The sequence below is a fragment of the Carettochelys insculpta genome, chromosome 8, assembly GCF_033958435.1.
Source record: "Carettochelys insculpta isolate YL-2023 chromosome 8, ASM3395843v1, whole genome shotgun sequence".
Taxonomy (NCBI): Eukaryota; Metazoa; Chordata; order Testudines; family Carettochelyidae; genus Carettochelys; species Carettochelys insculpta.
In genome coordinates, this window is record NC_134144.1 from 55008011 (window position 1) to 55025852 (window position 17842).

General features: G+C 39.8%; 1 protein-coding gene across 1 annotated transcript in view; it reads left to right on the top strand.

Annotated features, from left to right (window-relative positions):
• The window catches only part of LRP1B (LDL receptor related protein 1B), a 1349009-nt gene that overhangs the window by 761595 nt on the left and 569572 nt on the right, over positions 1-17842 (top strand). The window contains exons 12-14 of the mRNA XM_075000767.1: positions 5378-5558; positions 11583-11802; positions 13196-13385. Coding sequence (XP_074856868.1) covers positions 5378-5558; positions 11583-11802; positions 13196-13385 — 591 coding nt within the window. The remainder of the gene's footprint in view (positions 1-5377; positions 5559-11582; positions 11803-13195; positions 13386-17842) is intronic.

The following is a 17842-nucleotide window of genomic DNA, read 5'->3' on the forward strand; positions in this document are numbered from 1 at the left end:
GACCCAAGAAGCTGTACCGCTCTAAACCTGCTGGAAGGCCCTGCATTGACGCCAGAAAGATGGCAAACTCGGAGAAAGCTGAAAAGTTCAGAGAGACCCTCCAGGAAAATATGCACAGCGGCCCTGGGGACGCCGATGCGACATCCAAATGGCAACATCTGAGGGATACAGTTTACAACACGGCCTTGTCGGTGTTTGGAAGAAGAGCTAGAAACACGAATGACTGGTTCGAAGCTGACTCCGATGAGATGATTCCAGTCATTGAAAAGAAGCGTGCTGCACTCCTGGAGTACAAACACTCACCGAGCCAGAGTACCCAGCAAGCACTTAGAGAGGCCAGAAGAACAGTACAGCAGATAGCCAGGCGCTGTGCCAACAACCACTGGCTCCAGCTATGCAGCAGCATCCAGACCTGTGCCGACTTTGGTAATCTCAGAGGAATGTACGAGGGTATGAGGAAGGCATTAGGACCCACCCAGAACAAGATGGCACCTCTGAAATCCAAATGTGGTGAAGTCATTGCTGACAAAGCCAAACTGGTGGAGCGCTGGGTTGAGTACTACTCCGAGCTGTACTCACGCGAGAACGTTGTGGTTGACTCAGCCCTCGATGCCGTCGAGCTCCTACCAGTAATGGACGAACTGGATCAAGAACCAACTGTGGATGAACTGAAGAGAGCCATCGACAGCATTGCAGCAGGAAAGGCCCCTGGTCAGGATGGTATACCACCAGAGGTAATCAAATGTGCCGCAGACACACTCCTGGAACCCCTACATGAGCTACTGTGCCTGTGCTGGAAAGAGGGTGAGGTTCCACAGGATATGAGCGACACTAACATTGTAACGTTGTATAAGAACAAAGGAGACAGAAGCGACTGCAACAACTACCGTGGAATCTCCCTCCTAAGCGTCACTGGTAAACTGTTCACTCGCGTCATCCTTGGCAGACTCCAGAAGATTGCTGAGAAGGTGTACCCCGAATCGCAGTGCAGATTCTGCACAAAGAGGTCTACCGTTGACATGGTCTTCTCTCTAAGGCAGCTGCAGGAGAAGTTCAGGGAGCAGAGGAAACCACTCTACATAGCCTTCATCGACTTGACCAAGGCCTTTGACTTGGTCAGCAGGGATGGTCCGTTCAAACTGCTCCACAAGATAGGCTGTCCTCCACGGTTACTCAAGATGATCCAGTCGTTCCACGAAGACATGAGAGGAACCATGCAATATGACGGCGCATGATCGGATGCTTTCAGAATCAGGAGCGGTGTCAAACAAGGATGCGTGCTTGCTCTGACATTGTTTGGGATCTTCTTCGCACTCCTCCTGAAGCATGTCCTTGGATCTTCAACAGAGGGCATCTTGCTGCACACAAGATCTGATGGGAAACTGTTTAATCTTGCAAGGCTGAAAGCTAAGTCTAAGGTGCGGGAAGTCCTCAAAAACTACTGGACTTTGGGCAAGGACTTTGGGCTTACCATCAGCCTAAAGAAGACAAACATACTCGGTCAGGATGTTGCTGAATCCCCATCAATCAGCATTGACAACTATACGTTAGAGGTCGTCCACAAGTTCGTTTACCTCGGGTCCACCATCACTGACACCCTGTTGTTGGACACCGAGCTAAATAGGAGGATCGGAAAAGTGGCCACAACTCTGTCCAGACTCAGCAAGAGAGTGTGGAATAACAACAAGCTGTACACTCACACCAAAATGCAAGTCTTCAGAGCCTGCATCCTCAGTACCCTTCTTTATGGCAGCGAGACTTGGACCCTGTATGCCCATCAGGAAAAGAGGCTGAACGTCTTCCACTTGCACTGCCTCAGGTGCATCCTTGGAATATCATGGAAGGACAGAGTGAACAACACCGCCGTCCTCGAGCAAGCTGGAATCCCAACCATGCACACCCTCCTCAGGCAGCGTCGACTCCTCTGGCTTGGCCACGTCCACGGGATGAATGATGGAAGGATTCCAAAAGACATCCTGTATGGTGAGCTAGCCTCTGGCAACAGACCTCCCGGACGCCCCCAGTTGCGCTACAAAGATGTGTGCAAGAGAGACCTCAGAGAGGTAGACATCGAGCTGGACAACTGGGAAGAACTAGCAGACGACTGCAGCAGATGGAAGCAGGGGTTACACAAGGGCCTTCAGAAGGGCGAGATGAAGATCAGACAGCTAGCAGAGGAGAAGCGAGAGTGCAGAAAGCACAATAAGGACTTGTCAGACATCCACTACATCTGCAAGAGATGCAGCAAGGACTGTCACTCTCGTGTGGGTCTTCATAGTCACAATAGATGCTGTAAATGAAGTCCTCAATTGAAACTTTAAAGGGCACGATCCATAGTCTATGCAGACTGAAGGATGCCTACTACTACTACTACTATGGTCTGAAGAAGTGGGTCTGTCCCACGAAAGCTCACCTAATAAATTATTTTGTTAGTCTTTGAAGTGCTACTTGACTGCTTTTTTGTTTTGATAGTAACAATAATATTATAGTATCAGTGAGAAGTCCTAATTGAGATCGGAAATCCATTATACAAGCCACTGTAGAAAAAATATAGTAAAAGAGTACTTGTACTGCCAAACACACAAAGGAAATACAGAAATACAACATACCAATGCAAATATTTTACAAAAATTTTAAGGGTATTTGTTTATGTGTGAGCATGTGTGCACGTGTGTGTGTGTGTGTGTGTAAAAGGAGATGAACCAAAGTTGTTAATGTCTGTGTGCTTGGACAACTGGTGAAATTTGTGGATTTTTTTTTTTTTTTAAAACATCAACCGCATATTTGAGTCAATTAATTAAAACCTTTTGATGTACCAAGCAAATTTCATTTATGCAGTTTTAGTAGATGGTCTTTAGCTTTTTAGTGTATGTAGTGTGGTATTACTACATTTAATTATTTTTTCAAATGTCAAGCCTGATATTATTGACGAGAGGCACTGGAAATAATAAAATAGAAGAAGGAAAGTGGGGTAAAAATGCAATGATTGCTTTTAAATTTCTTGATGTATTTTAGGAGATGAAAAGAGCTTTTGTTCTAAAGATCTAAAAGGCTTAATCCTCTTTTAGTCTCTATGTATTTTAATATTTATTTTCAGCTATGTGCTTTAATGTTTATTTTTAGCTATATACGTATTTGCCCCAGCAACAGATGAAACCCATGTAGTTGAGTTTGTTTAAACTGCCACAGGATTAAACAGCTTTTTCTCAGCTGAGCTTTATGCACACACACTCTCTCACTCATGTAAAATTGATATAGTGCTCCCATAATTCCTTTTACTTCTTATATAAAATAATCAACTTGATTTATTGAGGAAGAAATATTAGCAAAGGTTAATTACTGATTCACAATAGCTTTTAAAATGATCATTTAGAAGCACCACTTTTAAGTTTATTTTACTGGTATTTTGAGAAGATGCTCTTATTACTACTTGAATTGGTTTTATATTAAACTGTAACACTGGTTAAACATAATATTGTGTATGTATTCTAAAAATATCTTATGCCTGTGGGATTGCTTTCATTTTGTTGTGCTTCTTGTCTTTGTATATGGACTGCATATTAAAAGATCTTTGGTATGAATATTGATCTATTAAGCTCTGTATGAGTTAATGCTTATTAAATTAATGTCAGCACATATATTGATATGTAAAGCCCTGTATGGTTTGGACACTGCTCAGCGTCAGGCCAGAGGACTAGCTCAGAAGGGGAGAGAGGCAACACCTGTCTAATGAGTAGAAGGATACCTCAGGGCAAAAAAAGCAGCTGACATGGGGAAGGAGCAGAGGAGGGCCAGCTATCAATCAGTGGGGGCCAGCTGAGCTCACCTGATGCTGCCACAGGACTGTTTAAAAGGCTTCCCTCCTTGAGAGAAGGTGAGAGTGAGTTGAAGAGCAGGGAAGGATTAGCAGCATTTTCAGAGAGAGCAGGAGAGGTAAAGAGTGCCCATAAGGAATGTTTGGACTCCCCTCTTCATGTGGGGGTGGCTTGAACCTTACCCCCCTTCAGCCCAGGGAATAGGGGCAAACTGTGACTAGAGCATGTGACTTGAGCTACCTGTGTGACTGTGAGCAGAGCAAGAGGCTGGAACCAAGGAATAAGGCTCACCCTGCCACAGGATCTAAAAAAAAAAAAAAAATCTCCTGATAGTGTGTCAGGTCACTAATGTGTCAGGCACCTAGAGTGCATTCATTCATAGTTATCTAGGAACCAGATGATGGATATTCTCTGTGGAATCAACTCTGGAATTGGATACTTTTTTAGTCTAACAGTGCCTGAGTGATAAGTTAAGGCCCTAGTGGCTGTGTGTCTGTCCTAGGGTTTCCCACGTTGAAGTGATTGTAGAGAGATGAACAGAATGTTGTTCTGGATTGACTGATTCCATTTGCGTTATATTGTGGGGTTACCTCCCCTTTGTGCCTCTTCATGCTGGTGCATAGCACTTCAGTCTCACTGCCTTAGTTTCCCCCACAGTGTTTCCAGCCCCCCTCATCCTTGTGGCCAGGTCACCAGGAAAACTGTCCCCATTTTTGAATAGCAGGGTTAAAAGTCCTCAGACAGACACAAACCAAATCTTTATCCTAACTGGGTTTAATTCTCAGCCCCTACAAGGCTCAGCTAGACACCTTCATTATCCTAATAGTGGGGCACTGCATGTTGTGAGCTGGTGTAGCACTACCAATAGATCCTAGTATAGTAGCATAAAATAGCTGAAACAAAGTCAAGGAATTACCCTTTGCTCTTCCTGGAAGAACAGGTCCAAAAATAGTCAAAATGTGCATAGGTCTTTATATGCTAACTTAGAAAAATGTGTTTTTAAAAAAAAACCATCAATTTGCTATTAAAAGTAATTTATTGGAGTAATGTAATATTACCACAACATTATCCAGTGGTGAATTTAGCTAATGAGTGTAGTTAGGTGGTGATTTAACTGGTATTAGATATGTTACACTCATAATTTGCAATTTTTAATTTACAAGGTAAAAATGAAGGTGTTTAGTTCCTTTGAATCCTGGATTTTTTTGGGGGTGTGTGTGGGGAGACAGGGACTGGGGGGGGGGTCTATATTGTGGTTTCAGAAGCTTCTTGTGGAGAGGATCCAAGAGAAGGCAACAATCCAGATAGTTTCACATTATGGAGCCTAGGCATACCATTGAAAGCCAGTAGAACTTGAAAAGTTCAGGACATTGTAACTAATGCATTCACAGGGACAAGTCAGATGTTCTCCACCCCTTACTGAGGATTTTGTGCAAAGATTCAACCTAGTGCCAAATTAGCAAAAGAACTGTAAACTTTATTTGTATTTTATCCATTGATGATTAGCTGAAAATAAACAGAACACTAACATATAATAGTAATTCAAACTTTTTCTTAATCAGATCTTGATAATGTTGAAGGCATAGCAGTGGACTGGATTGGAAATAATCTATACTGGACAAATGATGGCCACAGGAAAACAATTACTGTAGCCAGATTGGAGAAAGCCTCTCAAAGCCGAAAAACTTTGTTAGAGGGAGATATGTCTCACCCAAGAGGAATTGTTGTCGATCCTGTCAATGGGTATGAAGTCATTTAATTAATTTCACTTTTATTTAACTAAAAATTGTCTCCAATATGAATGCATTTAGGGTTAAATTCCTCTGTTTCTGAACAACACAGCTGCTCTTAGAAATAGAGAGAGAATTATGCATGTTAGAGAAGCTAGCAGACCTACGTATTAAGCACTTAAATCTCTGGTGTTCTGCATTCTTCCAAAAAGCACAGAGGACATATCATAACTTCTATCTGAAAGGTACAAATCCCACTGCCATCTATGGCTATGTCTACACTAGAGGATTTTGTGAGCAAAACAGCTGTTTTGGCAACAAAACCCATGAAGCATCCAGATTCCCAAGGTGTTCTGTCGACAGTAAATTGACAGAAGTAGTATCGGAGGGGTAGCCATGTTAGTCTGGATCTGTAACAGCAACGAAGGGTCCTGTGGCACCTTATAGACTAACAGAAAAGTTTTGAGCGTGAGCTTTCGTGAGCACAGACTCACTTCATCAGATGCTTCAGGACCCTTCTTGACAGAAGAAAGCACTTTTTCCAACAGCTATACCCTGCTCTGCACGAGAAATAAGACCTCTGTTGACAGAAAGCCAGTCTGGGTGTTCCAGGGGGCCCTTTGTCGACAGACACGGCTTCTGGAACACTGGGCAGCCCTTTCTGATGTTGACAGTTTGGCAGCGATCAGTTGACAGAAGTTTTGTCTGAAGATATCTTCTGAAAAAGCCTTCTGTTGACAAATCCCTTTAATCTAGGCATAGGCGATGGGAATTAGAGAGGGATCAGGGATGAAATACAGATTTAAATACAGTAGGGTCTCAACATTTGGAAGGGTTCTGTGTTGAGTACCCTTGCAGATGTTGAATTTCGTGAATATGGTAGCCGCTGGCACTCCCTGCCTGGAGTCCAGCTGCCGGGGATCCTGCCTGGAGCCTCAGCAAGGCAGCGGCTGCTGGCACTCCCACTCTGGAGCCCTGGGAAGTGGCAGCTGCCAGTGCTGCCCGTCAAGGAGCCCCAGGAAGCAGCAGCCAATGGCGCTCCTGCCTGGAGCCCTGGGAAGTGGCAGCTGGTGGCTCACCCCACCTGGAACCCAGCTGCTGGGGTTCCTGCCTGGAGCCCCAGTGAGGCAGCAGCTTTCAGTATGCCCTGCCCTGGAGCCCTGCAGAAGCGGCAGCTTTCAGTGCTCCCCACCCCAGAGCCCCAGGAAGTGGCAGCCACTGGCACTGCCCACCCCAGAGCCCCAGGAAGTGATAGCTCCGGCTCTCCCCATGTGGACCCTGGCTGCTGGGGCTTCTGCCCGGAGCTCTAATGAGACAGCAGCTGCTGGTGCTCCCCACCCCAGAGCCCCAGGGAAGTGGCAGCTTTTGGTGCACCCCGCCCTGGAGCCCCGGGAAGTGGCAGCCATCAGCACTGCCTGACCTGTGGCACTGGGAAGCGGTGGCTGCCTGCACTCCTGTCTGGAGTGCTGGGGGAATCAGTGGCTGCTGTTGCTCCCTGCCCTGGAGCCCCAGGGAGGCAACCGCTCATGAATAATTGAATTTGCTAACCTTAAGTTGGCAAATGTGGGGACTCTACTGTACTGTAATCCACACTTGTTTCTAAATCTAAGTACAGATTGGTCAAAACCAAATTTTTTTGGCAAAGCCTTACGTTATTCATATTGAGAAGGAAAACTCAACTGCCAATGCAATATGCTAACAGTTGAATTTGAAATAAATAATGTGCTCTTTAGTCTTCCCAAATGAATAAATTTGTTGGTCTTGAAGGTGCTACAGCACTGCTTGTTTTTTGTTAAATCCTTAAACACATGCAGCTAATAGAGCACTGTCTAGCTACCTATAAGTTTACACAGTGCCCTGCTAACTTTTTACTGAAATGGAACACTTGTTAATACATGTGCTTGTAATAGTTTATACAGGAACTCTGGCCCTAGAAAATCATAGACCCAGAAGGGACAATCTACAGGTCATTGAGTCCAGTCCCTTGCATTCAAAGCAAGACCAAGCACCATCTTGGCCATCTCTGAGAGGTGTTCGTCTTGTCTGAATGGGTTACACTGAGCCACAAATATATATATATATATATATATGTATTTTCCATCTGGAATGGCTATAACTTTTGGTCACAGCCTTCAGTCTACTTACTTGTTAGAATGCCCGCAGTGAAAGAACACAACTGGGAGTATTGGAATTCAACATAATTTCCCCCTTTTTAGAAGGCATGACATTAACCATGAAATGGTGTAATACACTTTAATCAATATTATATATTTATTGTTTTATGTGGGACCATAAGCACTAATGCAGAATTGTCACAGTGTATCAGAAACAGGGTCCAAGTAGTCTAATACCCTTTCTCCAAGAGTGTCCAGCACCAGTTACCTCAAAAGAGGTTGCAAGAACCCCAGAGCGAGCAGCTGTGGGATAATTTCTGCTAGAGAATGGCTTATTCCTTGAAGCATGTAGTTATGGATCTACAGTTCTCTGTATGCAGTAAGTGTTATAATGTGAAGTAGTATTTGCTATATATTTGTAAATTTTACATAAATTTTAGTATATCTTAGTTGCAGCTGTTACAATCATGCTCCACATATGATGATGCAAAGGCCAAGGATTGTATTAATTCTTGGCCTTTGCATCATCATATGTGGAACATGATTGCAGCAGCTGCAATTAGGATATACTAACATTTGTTTCAATGTAAATATACTGTTACTCTGTTACTGTAGCAGGCAGAGTTTCTTTTAAATTTATTCAGAAGGATAGTTTGCCTTTTCATTACTACAGAAATCTATTTGCTAAGGAGACTAGCTAGGGATTTTTAAGCATACTAAGGGATGGTGTAATCCTATACAATTTTTTTTAACTGAAAAAGCAGAGAACTCTTAGAATAAATATCATATGAATATTATCACCGATGTGGCAGGGGACATACTGGTTATCAGGAATAAACAATAACAGAAAACAACCAAGCACTCATAATAGTTTCAATAAAATCATCTATAAATATTTGGGTGTGTCCTGTGAATGCAGTGCATTTGAAAAATAAATTGCCGTAGATCAATCAAATGTGTACAATGACACAACCTTTCATCTTCCTTTCCATATATCTCAAGTTTATTTTATTATATGTTATAAAAGTGTACTTAAATGTATTGACTTAATAAATTCACCAGAGATGATAAGTTTCATTTCTGGCAAAATTAAGCAGTGGCCAAAATGATAAAAATAACCTTATGTTGAGGTAATACAAATTCATGACCCAAATGGCAAGATTGTTTTATAAAGTCTCACTGTGGAGTAACTGATGAAGAAAATTCTCATTGGCTGGGCTGATGGCTATATTCCTGACTGATGCTTTTATTCGTTTAAACAAAAAAAATTAAGGAGCTGGTTTGACTTCTTACCTTCTCTCCTTCCCTTCCCCCTGCCCCACAGCTGGGTTCCTTCTGAATCCTGGTGAGTAGGTGTTGGCATGCAGCACTGGCACATACTGCCAGAAATAAAGTACTGTTGCTAACACTTGCATTTATTTACATTTTCAGTTATTCATTTCCAAGTTTTGCCTTCTGAAGAAGGCTAACTATCATAGGAAGATCATAATTAGTTTGTCGTGTCGTACAGGATGAACCTCTCTAGTCCAATTGTAACAGAGAGGTAGCTGTGTTAGTCTGTATTCCAACAAAACAAAATAGCAGAAATGTAGCACTTGACAGACTAACAAAATGACTTTTGGGTGATGAGTTTTCGTGGGACAGACCCACTTCATCACATCCAGCGCATATCCTAGTTCAGCACACTCTTATCTGGGACAAACCATAGCCCAGCACAATTTTAGTTAGCCAGAGGATCACTTTTCATGGGTGTGGCCAGGTTTCCTGTTGTCCCATAAAGTTTGTTTACAGCCACCAACCAGTCCTGTGTCTGTGTTCTGTGCTGTTATTTAGCTGTAATTTACCTCTTAATGTATTTTAAGAGTCCGGTAAGCAGAAGAACTATTGGTAATGCTGCGAGACAATATTGACCTCCCATGGTTAGGCAAATTCTCTCATTTGGTACCAGCCAGATCCCAAGGATGCCAGACTAGAGAGGCTCAGCCTGTAGTGATATAAATTATACCCCAAATCATCACCATACCTGGAACTATTTTAGCAAATGTTCCAGCTCACTGAATTCCACCAGTTAAATATGCAACAGAGAAAGGCACTGCATGAAGCTACATAATTTGGAAAACGATATAATGCAGTGAACTTTTCTAATAAAATAACACACTTCCATGATTATACTCCTTCATAAAAGTTCTTCCTAAGGGAGAAGGCTTATTATGGCCTTTTTGATTATCTTCAGAATAGTAGAGATAGGCATTGCAAATGTATTGTAAAGCACTAACTGTATTTTGATGTTCAGTTAAAACATATGTTAATACAAATGTCATTCACTTTCAGCATTTATTGTCATATGATTGGAGATAGCTACAAAAAGCAGTGGCATAAAATTAAAAAAAAAGTATTTGCTTTTTAGCAAGCCTTGTAAATGTTTGCAAAATACAGTGATTTATTAGGCCTTTCAGTAGAGTAAGTAGTGTATTGAAGGATAAAATGTTTATTTCAATCCTGGAGAGAGAGTGCACAAGATTCACTGTTTCTATGGTGAAACCAATGGTTATTCTAGTCCGATTTGTAGTATACTGTATTAGTCCAAGCTATTGAATTTGGTTTTACTTTTATCATAAAATTAAAGCAATAAAAACCTTCTTTGTGCACTTTGAGCTGAAAGGGACAGAAGAGATGCAAGAAAATGGATGTATGTTGGTCATTTATAAAGCAATTAAAATTATCTATTGAAACAAAGTGCATTAGCTGACTAAAGAAATTTACACAAGTCCTTTGTATTCCAGGAAAGTTGTGAAGAAAACTCAAGTGAAAAATAAATATGGCCTACTAGTATCATAAATGAGAATAGGAAATATAACCAGTCACTTCTGCATCAAAACCTTAAGACCAGATCAATTCAGCAGGCAGTGCATGAATAATGGAAACTTCGTTTTGCATACAACTAGGCCAGAGATGTGCAAAGTGGGGGACAGGCCCCCTCAGGTGGTATGAAATTTCATAAGGGGGGACACAATACAATAGGCTTCTGGGTGTCAGGCTCATCCATCTCATTAAAATATTGAAATACGTTACTGTTTTTATGTATGTATATTCGCATTTATTTCCCAATCAATAAAGTTTTTACATTCCAAAACACTTCTTACACATGCCAATTTTCTTTTCCCCCTCATATGAACACTACCAAAATTTCCATTAGTTTGGATTACATTAGACAGGTTGGAGGCAGGGGGCTGATAGTTGCATGTAGAGAAAGGGGTGTCTAATTTAAAAAAAATTGCTCACCAGAACTAGGAAATGAGAGACTACATTTTCTTTCTTATATCTGTGTAAGTTATAAACCAATCAACACATTTTTAAAGATGTCATCTTTTATTATGCAATAGAAGTGGCACTCAAAGTTTCAAGGTCACTTAGCCTCAAGTTATTAAACTTCTATGCAGTTTACTCATGGGATGTGGGGTTTTCGATAGTGTTAAGCAGCAATACAGAAAAGCAGATTATTTGCATCAAGAAGACAAATTAGACTCTGCCAAATAAGCCCAGTACAGCTCTACCCTTTGGAACAAAGTCAGTCCAATTCCTGGTCTTAAGAAAAATCATAATTGCTGAGATAAAATAAAGTCTGTAGCAGCTCATTAATAGTACCTGGACTTCTCATATCAGTCTTCTCACTTTTTTAATCACTTAATTGATTATAGTCTCTGTGTGTGTGTGTAAGAATAATTTAATGACACTGAACCAAAGGCTATTTTTTTTGCAAGTTCTGTTATTCATTTGAAGGAATTAGCAGGTGTCAGTCGCGCAAAAAACTAAAGCAAACTAGAATAACTGTATGAAGTTGCAAACTTTTCATTGTAGGCTTTATAAAATATAAATTGGGTGGTTCAAATGAGATCTGAATGCTTTTATTTATAATTTCATAGATGGATGTATTGGACAGACTGGGAGGAGGATGAAATAGATGACAGTGTGGGAAGAATCGAGAAGGCATGGATGGATGGTTACAACCGGCAGATTTTTGTGACATCAAAGATGCTGTGGCCAAACGGTTTAACTCTGGACTATCACACGAATGTATTGTACTGGTGTGATGCCTATTATGATCACATTGAAAGAATATTTTTGAATGGAACTGACAGAAAGGTAAAAGAAATATGCCGCTGTTTTGTCCACAGGCTTCTCCATTCTCTGAATCATATTGTGTTGTGTTAAAAATATTTTTTCAAAGTTTTCTTTCCCTTCTACTCCTGCCAGGCTGCTATAAGTAAACCCTGTGGGATGCTGGCGTAGGCTGCATTGAAAATTATGTGGTTGGGACTCTCCTATAGGAGAACATGGCATGGCATTTTGCTTGGCTTCAGAAGTGATGATACAAAGCTGTCTCTCTCTCTTTTTTTTTTTTTGAAGTTCAGTTTTCTCATGCTGCAGTGAACTGTGCTGTGATTGAGCCTCTTAGCTATAGAGAGACTTCCAGTAGACAGATTTAACACAACATCTTCTGGCTCTGCCAGTGGGAGCCTTCTGTTCGGCTCACCTAGTAAAACTGCTTCCCATGGACTGTGTAGTTTAGTGCTTAAGATTGTTGTAATGCACAGACACTGGATTATGGAGTCTGCTAATTGATGTAACTAGCTACACTTACTAGGAACAGCGATTTTTATGGCCTTAAGGCACCATTATGATAAAGTTGTCTAACCACTTGTACAACAGAGACCATAGAACTTTCCAAAATAGTTCCTTAGCCAGATCTTTCCTTTTTGGGGGAGAGGAGAACACCTGATCGAGAATCCACCTTGTGTAAATTGTTCTAGTGGTTAATTACTCTCGTCATTAAAACTTTGCATATTATTTCACGTCTGAATTTCTTTAACTTCAATTTTCAGCCCTGTGTGTCTCCATTTAAAATTACATTTTGAGACCTACCAGTTAGCCAATTTTTTATCTATTTAATGTGTGCCAGGTTAGTTTTATATCATTCTGTTTTTAATGAAAAGGGGGTGTGGTACCAAATCAGATGTATTATGTTGGTATTATTACCTTTTATCAAGTGAACTCATAGCCATTAAAAAAATCAAGTTAGTTTGACAGGGCCTATATTCCATAAATCTGTGATTTACATTCATTATATTATTCTTGTTTAGTTCTTTATTAATTGAGTCCCTTATCAGCCACTCCATTATCTTGCCAGGGTTCACTATCAGGCTGACAGGCCTGTAATTACCTATGTTACCCTGTTTATCCTTTTTAAAAGCTGACAGAAAAATAGATTTTTCTCCAGTCTTCTCATACTTCCCCAGTCCTCTAAGACTTCCTGAAAATCAACAATAATGGCCCAGCAAGCTCTTTAAACAGCTGTTGCAAGTTGGGGTATTGGAATTTCAAGTAATTTTGAATCAAACTTTGTAAAGTATGTTCTGAATGAAGCATTTATATTTATGGACAGATTTGCTCATTTCTGATCTTTCTGTCATCTTTTCCCAACTTTGACATGTTTACGAAAGCACTTTAATTCTGACCAATATTCATTTCATTGCAGACAGTCTACAATGGGAAAGAGCTGAATCATCCTTTTGGGCTATCACATCATGGAAATTATATTTTCTGGACAGATTATATGAATGGCTCTATTTTTCAGTTGGATCTGATAAGGGGGAATGTAACACTGTTAAGAAGAGAGCGACCACCTCTGTTTGGACTTCAAATTTATGATCGCCACAAGCAGCAAGGTAGTGTCAATATGTAACTTTTCTACCACATTTCACACCAAACAATACTTACGTATATCTTTCTCATACTTCCTAAATGTTTGGGGAAAACTAGCTCAGTACAAAGCCAATGAAAATATGGATGTGGTATGAAATAAAGAGCAATACAATAAACACTTTCATATCCAGCAGCCCCAGAACTGGGAGGTTGCTGGATATTCAAATATTCTGGAAAATAGGGTGGTACATCTAGCAATGCATAACACTAAAGAAAAACAAGATTGGATGTTAAGAAACAAACAAATGTATGCAGAGTACTTTATTTAGTAACAGTGATATTGTACACTCTTCTTATACTGCATTTGCTGCCTTTATTTGTATTTACTTCCACTAAACTGTTCATCAGGAAAATGCAACTATTATTACTTATGGTTAAAATGATGGTTATTTGAGAGTTGTGGATGATAGAATGCTGGATATGAAAGTTTACTGTAAAAAGACATTTCATAAGGTTGTAGCCTTTTATCATCTCCTCACTTCTATGTCTACTACCTTGGCTCATAGTGCTATACCTAACTGCAGTTTTTTGGATGAGTATTCACACAGTCTTTCTGGATTGCCGGTTTCCCCATTCCTGTGAAAGGAATCAGTATATAATGCATAAATTTTTGTTCAATCATATTAAAGTTGTTATTGTATCCACGTTTTTCAGTGACCAGCAAGACCAGAAACATTTACTTTTTTCTTTTGTAATTACCTTCTTTTCCTTGACCTTCATCAGTTACATCACAACATAGTTCGGTGAGATAGTTCTCCGAGACTGTACAGTGATCTCCTGTGCTGTACTGATTGACCAGTAGGGGGAAACATACATCATGTCTTAAATCAGTAGACAAAATTCTTCCTGAGATAGAAAGCAGTGGAGAAAGAGGTTCAGTGCGATTCTTAGCTCACAGTTTAGTTTATAGTTGTGTTCAGTGAAGGAATGACTTGGGTTTTCATTACTTGCCAACAAGACATAGCTGGGATTGTTATAAAAGGCAAAACAAGAAATACCAACCCAGACCTAGAGTTAGTTGGTCTTAAATAGCAAAAATTCCGATTTGAGAACTCTTCAAGAGGATAGCTACAGTATAACAAAATAACAGCACTGGGTATAATTTTAGATACAGACAAACTTGTGGAACTTCGATCACTATAATTAGGCGTGTGTGTAATGATTTTTAAAAGAACAGAACAAGGTAGAGCTATCATTCTTTGTCTGGAATAAAAGAAGAATGTTTCCAGTTTCCATAGAAGATCAAAGTCTCCCAGGTGGCATCTTATCTTTTTAATATTTTATATGAGCCACTCAATACAATTTTCAAGCATAACTGAACCTGAAATGAAATGACATGTAACATTCATCTGTGTGTAAAAGTCTGTGATATTCAAAATATATTATGCCTACTGATTATTATACTGTGGCTCTAAAATGAGTCTTGTTCAATCACAGTCACAGTTGTAGAGCTGATTGCATTTTTTTCTCTTATTTGGTCTCTTTCTGAGTATCCCCTTAGGTGCTAATGCCCCATCAAACTCAGTTGCTTATTACTGTGCAGGTTAACTGGACACCTGCGCTTCTGCTTTTGGGAGTCTGTGACCAGCCATATAGTGACCATCAGCTTTCTGAAAACTAATATGTCTATTAAAAAATGGAACAAAACATTAAGGAAAATAATTTAGAAACAACAAACAGTCTACCGGAACATTTATAGTCTCATCTGTCTTACACTTCATTACAAGTTAAATTATTTGGGATTCACTCCTGAGTTACCGGGGAAAAACAGCCTGAATTTATGTTCTTGTAGGAAGTCAGGGCACTCTCAGGATCATTCCTGATCCTATTTTGCCTCCCAGAGAATCTGTTTCACTGTGATCTCTCATTTTATGAAAGCCACACTCTTTTTTATACTTGGACCCTATTACCATATTAATCAATTATATTTGAAACAGGGCACTAAACTGTTAAGCCATCAAAATAAAGTTTCCTGCTCAGCCAGTGAGGCTATCCAAAAGAGAGCTGTCCTCAAAGAGGCACAGTCATTTGACATTTAACCCAATGAAGCCTTAATGGCTTTCAGTCACTAGTTTTGTGCGTGTGTGCGCGCGCGCGCTCTTGCACATGCCCTTATATAGTCCTTTCCGCTCTTAGACATTACAAAACACCAACTCAGAAATTCAATTCATAGGTCATATATCTGAGCTGTATGTACTTCCAAGCACAGTCATATTTACTGCAGTGTTCAAGGCTATCACCCTCTGCATAACAGTCCATCACTTCGCTTAGGCACTTTTTCAGGTATTATTATCCACTCCTAAAGTCATGGACCCAAGATGGTTCAAGGCTCTTTCTGCCAATGTAGACCATAAAATTGAACTCAGTCACCAACAACAAGATGGTATAGATTCCGAGTTGAATTTTCAAAGAGGTCAATGCTCACTGCCAATATTGAGACTATTACTTGCTGAGCTCTTTTGAAAATGTGGCTTCTAATTGTCATAATAGCTTAAATAAAGAATTATATAAAATATCAATGTAATCAAATAATTACATTGTTTTTATCAAGATAAAAATACAATTGGATATTTGATGAATGTCTCTTTCCATCTCCCCATCTCCTATATGGTATGAGACTATGGCTAGGCTGCTAGAGTTACACATCTTTGACTATATTTGATACCGTTAGGCTTGTGTTAAGGCACAAACCGATATAATCATACAAATATCAAGCTGAATGAATAACTAACTACAGGTTGGACTGCGCCCTCATCTGGCACCCTTGAGTCCTTAGCAGTCCTGAAACTCACTCTCATATTAAAAAAAAAAAAAATCATGTATTTTGCATAAGCCCTCAAAATGGCATTTTAATGTGTTTTTTATTTGTTTTCAGAACTTCTGATAGTTTATTTGATTTCTGTGTTACTTGGGTTCATATTATGAGAACAAGAAGTGATCCTGTAAAGATTTTGAGAGGTTCAAGTACTTATCCAAAATGTATTCAAATATAGCTATTCTTCTTTTGTCTGGAAATATTTTGAGATTAGGTGGGATCCAGCACTCATGAATAATTTTGATTTTTTGGCTGCTGTAACTATAAAAGTGGAAAAATCTTTCATACAGTATTTGGATATTTATATTTGAGTCACAGATAAATTCAGGAGGTTTAGCCATCAGTTTTCTGAGTGAAGAACTTGTTTTGAAATTGGAGGAAATATCAAATGGAGAGTACAGGATAGCTCATGCTCCAGCAAGTTTAAGTATACATTATTTAATTTGTTTTATATTAACCAAACATCTTTCAATCCTCAAAACTAGTGTGGTTTCTTTTTATGTTGAGTGACAGCAATGACAATTTCTGAGGATTTTTGCAGGGTTTATTTAGCATTTTCTATTATATACAGTAGTGAAAATATAACTGGTGGTGTAAAGAGACAGAGGAGTGCATGGGGGGTGGAAGGGAAGGAAGGAGATACACCATTACATGTAAAACATGGCATTTATAGTTTCTAAGCCTACCGCAGGAATAGTACGTCTTATTGAACAGCTGTCATATCAGGATTTAATCGTCACAGTGACCAATGTAATTGACAGTTTTTTTCTGGTGCACTGCTGGGATTCACATGGAGTATTAATGATAAAGAGCCATCTTTCCTTCTTAATTTCTGTTTGACATGCACAACTATACTAAAAAAAATGACTGTAGATACTTTGGTGTATCTGGCAAGGAATGTCATTGCGCTGAAACATAGATAAAGTTACATTAATGACAAGGTTTGTCTTAGCTTGTTTTATATCTGCTTATCATTAACAACCACACTCAAAATTTTACTTTAACAACCGTTTACAGAGGGAATGCTCAGAACTATCATTTATATTCAAATTTGACACATTGCTGTCCTGGTTCAAACCATGTAGTAATTACCTGGCCCATTATAAAGGACTCTTTTACATACTTTGTTTTGTCTAACTCTTAACTCCCCCCCCTCCCCGCTGCCCCCTGCTGATCTGATTTGCCAACCTTGATAACAGTTTTTGGACCTCTGTGTTTTATATATTGAGTCTGTTCTGGTATGGCTATGATCTGAAGAAGTGGGTCTGTCCCACAAAAGTTCATCACCTAATAAATTATTTTGTTAGTTTTTAAACTGCTACTGGACTGCTTTTTTGTTTTGTCAAAACCTTACTGTAACACTAACCTGAATTTGGATCATTTTTTTCCCCTATGTTGTCAGACACCTGGGCTATGTCTCCACTACAGCAGTTTGTTGACAGAAGTTATTTGTTGGAAAAGATATACTGGCAAAACTTCTGTTGACAGAGCATGTGAACGCATACAAGTGGATCAAAAGACCAATCCTCTCTTTTGAAAGAAAGTGGCTAGACTGCCCAGTGGCTTTCTCAATAGATGGGCCAACTGGAAGCTCAGCAAGCAGGA